At 53.8% G+C, this 8,056-nt stretch overlaps 1 protein-coding gene across 1 annotated transcript in view; it reads right to left on the bottom strand.

The window, feature by feature from the left end:
- The window catches only part of MFSD2B (MFSD2 lysolipid transporter B, sphingolipid), a 9,481-nt gene extending 2,272 nt beyond the window's left edge, over nt 1-7,209 (bottom strand). The window contains exons 1-10 of the mRNA XM_007455516.1: nt 7,189-7,209; nt 6,046-6,171; nt 4,752-4,876; nt 4,087-4,210; nt 3,690-3,768; nt 3,470-3,600; nt 1,526-1,616; nt 1,288-1,409; nt 792-875; nt 407-487 (exon numbers count right to left, since the gene is read on the bottom strand). Of these exons, the coding sequence (XP_007455578.1) occupies nt 407-487; nt 792-875; nt 1,288-1,409; nt 1,526-1,616; nt 3,470-3,600; nt 3,690-3,768; nt 4,087-4,210; nt 4,752-4,876; nt 6,046-6,171; nt 7,189-7,209 (984 nt within the window). The remainder of the gene's footprint in view (nt 1-406; nt 488-791; nt 876-1,287; nt 1,410-1,525; nt 1,617-3,469; nt 3,601-3,689; nt 3,769-4,086; nt 4,211-4,751; nt 4,877-6,045; nt 6,172-7,188) is intronic.
- Nucleotides 7,210-8,056: the final 847 nt, after the last annotated feature.

Genomic DNA, 8,056 nt, shown 5'->3' with positions numbered 1-8,056 from the left:
GCTCAACTGCTCTTTTTTTTTTTGCGGTACACGGGCCTCTCACCGTTGTGGCCTCTCCCGCCGCGGAGCACAGGCTCCAGATGTGCAGGCTCAGCGGCCATGGCTCACGGGCCCAGCCGCTCCGCGGCACATGGGATCTTCCCGGACCTGGGCACAAACCCGTGTCCCCTGCATCGGCAGGCGGACTCTCAACCACTGCACCACCAGGGAAGCCCTCAACTGCTCTTTGATTCACACACTCACCGCTCTACTGATGACCCCCTGCGCCTGGTCCCCTGCTAGGCACTGAGCACGTGGTGAATATAGACGCGGCCCTGCCGGCCCCCAGGAGGCTCAGGCTCCAAGGTCACTGCCCGCCCCCCCGCCCCACCAAATCCCTCCAGGCCTTGCTTCCTGCCTCACTCACAAAGATCCCGAAGGCCGACATCCTCTTCCCAAATCGCTGCAGAACCCACTCCCACATCGGGGTGCTCAGCACTGCCGAGACCTGTGAATGGACAGAATCATCACAGCCCAGGACACGCCGCCTGCGCCTCTGTCAGGCCCTCAAAGCCCTGACTTCTAGGAGGGACGCTTGATGTTGACCTCGCCACCTGGCTGGAAACAGTGGCTGTGAACTTTATGACCCTGGCCCCAATTCCACCCTCTGCTGAAATGCAGGTGACCAAGACCACAGCAGAGTCCAGAACCCTGACCATCGGAAGTCCGGTCACATGTGTCACGTCAAGGGTCACACATCCCCAACTCAGGCCCCCGAGTGCCCTTGCCTCTACCGCCCCAGGTCCCCTCACCAGGATGGTTAGCACCAGGCTCTGCACATGGTCATGTAGCCGGGAGGCATGTGCACAGAACAGGACCAGGTAGCTCTGCTCCACCTGAAGAGGTTGACAGGAAGTGGGCGTGTATGGGAAATGGCAGAAACGTGGAAGTCAAGGGCAAGGCCAAGGTCAACTGGACCTCAAGCGTCTGGTTCCTACCGCCATCACGCAGTCCCCTCCCCAAAGAAGGACGCTTATCGCTGACACAGGTATAAACGCCATTCCTTGTCCTGCTCCCCAGCAGGGCTGAGAACCACCCCAGACAGCGTCAGCTTCCTGGTGTCTGGGCCCTGACCCTCCCCAGCCCCACAGGCTCTAGGCAGGTTTCTCTCCTCCCAGCACCAGCCTCGCCCGGCGCTTGCCAGCCACTGGTTTCTCTCTGGTGCGGTGGGGACGAGAGACACCTGAACCTACGCAGGGTCAGTATGGCCAGAGCCAAGCCAGTGGGGATCAGCCTGGCCAGAGGTACCTGAACGGCTGCTGAGATGAACAGGAAGGAGATGACCAGCTTCAGGTAGGGTGGGTGCCGCACTGTGAGCCGCAGCCCAGCCAGGAAGCTCAGGCCCTGGCCGGAGGCTCGGGCAGAAGCATCTGCAACACAGGAAGGGGACATCTTGGCTTGGTGGAGTTCAAAACCAAAACCCACGCCCAAGAGGAGCCCGGCCGCAGCTTCTGCTTCCCACACTCTGCCTGCACCCCGCACCTACCTGGTCGCTCCTTCACCCCCAGGCAGAGCAAACTACTGCACACAGGGTAAGTCACAGCAACCACAGTGGCTGCAATGGAGTAGAGACGAGTCTGTGGGACAGGACAGAACTTCAGTGGGGGTGATGTCTCCAACCCACGGAGGTGGGGCTACCCAGGGGCCGGGCAAGAGTACCTCCCAATGGGAGCAGAGGGACCCTCAGCCCAAGCCCAAGGATACTGGGTGCCCCTCCTCCCAATCAGCCCAGCAGGAGAGGGAGATCTAAGGATCCAGAGTGGTCCTTCTGCTGACCCTCTGCCTCCTGCGGGCATCCATGCCACCATGGGTCTAAGCCCCCTTCGCCTCTCTCTCTCTCTTTTTTAAAGCAAACGTTCATTGGGGCTGATTTCTGCGTGCTAGACCCTGAGGTTACGGTGATGAATAAGTGATCCTGTGCATCCACATTAAGGGGCTTGGAGTGGGTGGGGAGAGAGATCCATGAGCAGACAGTGTGACACATAATGACGCAGATAAATGTCAAAACCAGAACGGTGCTACCTAGCATTCAGAGGAAGACACATATGTAATAAAATACATTTAAGGCATGCATGGGAGTAACAGTCACCCAATTCAGGATAGGGGTTGCCTTTGGTGGGGGAAGAAAGAGGGCGATGGGCAGGGCTTCACCAGTGTGGATCCAGCACAGTTGCACAGGGTCCCACATTCAGAAGGCACTGCACTTGGGAGTTAATGCTCTGCTGTCTTGAAATTCGTGATGATTTTATCTATGAATTTGTGTTTTGTAAGTGAAGTCGATGGAACAACAGAGCTGGAACTACCACGAGGCACCTGAATGCTACTTGCCTTGGCTCACACGAGGCTTCGCCTCCCGGGGAGGGGGGGGGTTCTCAGTCTCCTGCTCCCTACTTCTTGGCATCCCAGGCCCCACCTGGCCTCCTGCTCTCCAACCCAAGGCCACTGCTACCCTCTGTTCCACCCTCACCCAGACAGTGACCCAGTAGCTCTGGGGAGGGCACTTGTAGAGGCCTCAGTGGGGCCTAGGCGTGGAAGCGGGGAGGGTAAATCTGCGGGTCGCAATCCCTCTGATCCCAGGCTCATAGCACCATGACGGGGTTTGAGGGCAACTGGGCAGAGTCTCTCCCCGACCCCGATTCAGGCAATCCCTAGATTGGGGCAGCAGGCCACGGGAGAGGGAAACTGACTTCCCCGCTCTCTCTGGGGCTATACAGCTTCACTTTGCCCTGTACTCAGGCAAATTCTGTAGCTGGGCTACAGATGGGTCTCAGGATGGGTGGGTACACAAGGACTTCATTGTAATGTTTTCTTACGGGTGGTAAACCATGGGTGTTGGTGGAATTATTCTCATACCATTAATTCCCAAATGTTGGTGGAGGTGAGTGATGTCATTTGCTTAAGGAGAAAGGGCGGGGGGGGCGGGATAGAAGATGAACTTGATGGATAAATAGATGCATGCCCCCTCATTGCTGAAAAGGGACCTGCTTTGAGGAGACAGGAAGGGGTACTAACCCTTTCACACTGGGGGTGGGGTTGGCGTTGGCCGTTCAGGGATGGGTAGGACTGGTCATAGGTCAGGTTTTGCCCAGAGCTCTGCCAGGACACCAAACCGTTCTGCTCTCTCCCCTGTCCCTGCCTGTGGCCCTTCCCCACCCCTGTCCCTTCTCTGGGGTCTGCCTCCTCCCCTCCAGATGGCCTGCTGATCTGTTGTTTGACTCCATGTTTAGAAGGCAGCCAGCAGAAGCAGATTTAGCAGGGAGGACGGAGGGCATGGGCTCAGCTACAGGAGCAGGGAAGGAATGAGAGGGCATGGTGTGCAGAGCTGAGCCCCCAAACCACCATGAAGAGACCTGGGGGAGAAACAGCCCTGGAAGAAAGAAGTGACCCCGAAGTGGGCGTCCCAGTGGATCTGGGTAGCCTGGGCACTCACTGCGTTGGGGGAGACGGCCACTTGTCCTGGGAGCGCAGTCTCCTTGCACCTGTGGGACCCATGGGCACCAGACACGATGAGTCCATGGACAGTGGCTCCCATCAGCGTCCCTGCCATCTCCAAGGTCATCCCTGGGACACAGCGTGGAGCAAGGTGACAGCTCGTGGGGCCAGGGGCAGAGCCATCCCACCCCATGCACCCCACGCCTGCCTGCACTCACGGTACACGGTGGCCGAGTCCCGCTCCCTGGGGCTGGGGGTCAAGAGCATGGTCAGTGCTGTGTAGGGCACCTGGAAGAACTGGGGCACCGGGCAGAGCTTAGGATGATGGCGCCTGCCACCAGACTGCCAACCCAGGCCAGCAGCTTCCCGAGGCCAGGCCTGCGCCAGGCTGGCACGTCCCCACTGATCCCCTCAACCCGGAGTTAGGGGCTGAGGGACAGGAGGGGCACCCAGCCTAGAGCCCATGAGAAAAGCTAATGGTTGGTGGCCACCTGGTAAGCAGGTGGGCAGTGGGGACCTGGACCCCTACCCCCAGCACACACACACTTCAGAGGGGCCTCCAGCCAGCACTGGGGTTCCAGGAGTCCAGGCCGAGGAAGGGGGCCACCTGCTTACCGTGGCCAGGGCCTGGAACAGGCAGTAGAGGGCTGTGTACCAGAGGCCACGCAGCCTGGTGAAGGGGGGCAGGAACCACAGGAAGAAGGAGGCCAAGGCAATGAACGGCGTGCAGCCCAGCACCCTGTGGAAGCACAGCCCAGATGGAGCGCCCCCACGGCACCAGGACAGAGGACGCAAAGGGTGGGCCTGGAGCAACCTCACCCTTCTGGGTTCAACCTCTCGGCCCCTGGAGAAGCCCTGGGCTGGGGCTCTCAGGGTGGGAGCCATGGAGGGCACGAGGTGGCCAAGGGCGAGGAGGTAGCCAGGAGTAGGGGCTGGGGCACTTAGTGGCTGGATTGTGCCATTCCCTGTTCCCGGGGCCCGGGGGCACAGGCAAGTCACATCTTCTCTGTGAAACCTTCCAATACACCCAGCTCAGCCTGGCCGCACTCCTAGACCCCCAGGGCCAGGGCTGCGACTCTTGGAGGGTTTGTCCAGCTCCGTGCCACCAGGTGAGGGAGAGGTCTATGAACACCTGCATGACTCAGTCAGACCCAATCCATTCCTGTCACCTACTGTCCAGACTTGCCCTCTAACCATCCACTAAGAAGCAGATGTGACAAACACAGTGACCTCAAGCCAGGGGTGGGTGCCAGGATCCTGAGGACCATGGGGCTGCTCACCAGGGCATGAGTCGTCCAGACCCTGTCCTCCTGCTTCTGTTGATGAAGAACCCAGCCAAAGGGTCGGCAGCTGCCCCAGACACCTTCCCTCCAAACAGGACAAGTGACACCTGGGCAGCAGGGATCTGAAAGGGACAGGGGAGGGGATAGCCAAGGCCCGGCAGAGTCAGAGAGGGTGTCTAGGCCTGCCCGCCCATCAGGAGGAAGATCTGGGAAACTGGGGCCAGAGCCACAGTGCAAAGGTTTTTTGGTCTCTTCCCCAGGACAGGAATCCAGAGAGCTCCGAGGGCGTATGTGCACCAGTAGAGAAGCGGGAGGGAGTGATAGCTGTTCCCTAGCACATTCCTGTTATACTTATGCCCGGTCACTTTCGGAGAAGACTTGAGAGATCTTCCCCTGAAGGGCTCAGTGCAAGAAGGGTGCACTGAAGCTGACAGTCAAAGGCAGACCTTGTGTTTCACAGTGAAAACGTTTTATTGATTTTTCTGATTACATAAGTGATACACTCATTATAAACACATTCAAACAGTACAGAAAAATATTGAGCAAAGCTCATCTGAAATCCCGCTATCCTGAGACAACTGCCAGGAACATTTTGATCATCCTGTCCTGCGTTTCCTTATGTGCATTTGCAATTTATAATTTTACACAAATGGGACCGTATCAGCGTCATTTTAAAAAATCACAGAAAGATAAATAAATAAATCATGGATACCTTATTAAAAAGTTCTTTTTTCTTTACCCTCTATCCTCCACCATTCCCTCCTATAGCCAACATTAACACTCTGGCGGATATCCTTCCGGAATTTACTTTCTCCATGCTCATCCTTTAATCATGTACAGACGTATATACATCCATATACCCATGCACCCACATATATGGGGCATGTTTTTGTTTTGCTAAAATAGGATCATTTTATATACCCTTCTCTAAAACTAACTTTTCTCACTTGACAGTGCATCACGGAAATCCTTCTGAGTCAGCTGGTATAGATCTAACTCATTCTTTTGAGTGACTACACAGTAGTCCGTTATGTGGACACAGCCCAACTTATTTTCCAACTACTTCTATATTTGGGGGGCATTCATGTTGTTTCCCACTTTTCCACTACAAACAGCCTGCAGTAAACATCCTTGAGGAGGTTGCCCTCAATACCATTTGGTTTTTTCTCAGGCTTGGGTCAGAAGTACCATCTACCAAGGATGATGGGGGTGGAAGTAAAGGTGGGCTGAAAGGACCAGACACCAAGGAAGATGGAAGCAGGGGGCCCCCGAGGCTGCTGCCCACACTCACCTGGGCCACATCGAGCAGGAAAAGTTGCAGGTAAAAGGCTATGGCGCTGGAGGCCACCTGGTTGGGGACCCCTCCAATGCCGTAGCACACCTTCGTACAGAAGGAGAGGCGACCAGCTCCGCTGTCCTGGGGGAGACACAGGAGCTAAGCCCCCACAGACACACAACAGCTCCCTCCAGCCCCCTGACTTCCAAAAGCATCCTGAGGTCCCTATGTCTTGAAGGCTTTTCCAGCAACCTCTCAGTCCTAATTTGTCCCAAATCATCTTAAAAGGAAGTGAGACAGAAAAAGGAAAAAAAAAAATCCTAAACCATGACCTCTAAGCATTTCCAGGGAGAAGTTCTTCCTTATATTTCCCCGCAGTGCTTCCTGCTGCAGTCTGTTTTACTCTCCAAGTCAGCAAGCCAGAGTGAACTGGGGGTCAGGAGGCCCCTAAATTTGCCACCAGCTTCCTGTGTGGACTTTGAATAAATCACTTTATCTCTCTAAGCCTCATCTGTCAAATGGATATTCCTGCCAACTTCAAGGGATTTTTTTTTTACATCTTTATTGGAGTATAATTGCTTTACAATGGTGTGTTAGTTTCTGCTTTATAACAAAGTGAATCAGTTATACATATACATATGTTCCAACATCTCTTCCCTCTTGCATCTCCTTCCCTCCCACCCTCCCTATCCCACCCCTCTAGGTGGTCACAAAGCACCGAGTTGACCTCCTTGTGCTATGCGGCTGCTTCCCACTAGCTATCAATTTTACGGTTTGGTAGTGTATATATGTCCATGCCACTCTCTCACTTTGTCACAGCTTACCCTTCCCCCTCCCCATATCCTCCAGTCCATTCTCTAGTAGGTCTGTGTCTTTATTCCTTTCTTACCCCTAGGTTCTTCATGACATTTTTTCTTAGATTCCATATATATGTGTTAGCATATGGTATTTGTCTTTCTCTTTCTGACTTACCTCACTCTGTATGACAGACTCTAGGTCCATCCACCTTACTACAAATAACTCAATTTCGTTTCTTTTTATGGCTGAGTAATATTCCATTGTACATATGTGCCGGATGTTTTGATGAGCAAATGAGGCAATGGCTCCAGGAGCTGATTGTTAAATATTCGGGACTTTTGCAAGCCGGACTTTTGTTACTGGCAGCCTGAAATCGGCCATGGTGAGAGTATTTACACCACAGAAATCAGTAAACAGCAAAAATCAGAGTTTTTTTTTTCTGGAGAGACTGTTTACCAACCCACCACTAAAATGAAGTAATGCTTATGACCCCAAATATATGTGTGTGTGTGTATATCCCTATATATATATATATCCCTAAGCTACCCAGTGAACTCCTGACTCAAATTAAACTGTCTACTCACAGCCCCACATGGTTGCCAAACAGGCATTTCAGCTTAGCATGGTCAAAACACAGCTCCTGATTTCCATCCCATTGTCTTAACCTCTTAACCCTGTTGTCCCCATTGCATTAAATAGCCCCAATGTCCACTCAGCAGCTCAGACCACAAACCTAGGAGTCATCCTTGATTCCTCTTTCCCAATTCCCCTGTCTAATCTATCAGTGAGAGCCTCCTAAGTGGCTTCTCTGCTTCTACTCTCGTTCCCTGCTATCCACTCTCCGTCCAGCAGCCCAACTGATCTTTTCATAACATAAATCAGATTGTGCCTCATCTCTGCTTAAAACCCTCTAACAGCTTGCCATTACAGTTTGAATAAAACTCCAAGTCCTTCCCATATTGCCTACAGGAGCCCACCCAATCAGCTCCCACTCACTTTCCCACCTCACTTCAGATAGCTCTACTATGGTAGCCTCCTCCTTCTTGTTACTCAAAATGACCTTTTCTGTTGCTGCCTCAGGGCCTTTGCACTTCCTGTCCCTTCTGTCTGGAAGGCTCTTCCTCCAGGTCTTTGCAAGAGCTGACTCCTTGCCATTCAGGCTGAAGCCTAAATGTCATCTCTTTAGAGAGACCTTCCCTGACCACCCAAATCTCTTTCTCAATTGTAC

The sequence above is a fragment of the Lipotes vexillifer genome, unplaced genomic scaffold (genome assembly GCF_000442215.2).
Source record: "Lipotes vexillifer unplaced genomic scaffold, Lipotes_vexillifer_v1.1 scaffold131, whole genome shotgun sequence".
NCBI lineage: Eukaryota > Metazoa > Chordata > Mammalia > Artiodactyla > Lipotidae > Lipotes > Lipotes vexillifer.
The sequence above is the reverse complement of the archived record's forward strand: the minus strand, read 5'-3'. Positions and strand labels throughout refer to the sequence as shown.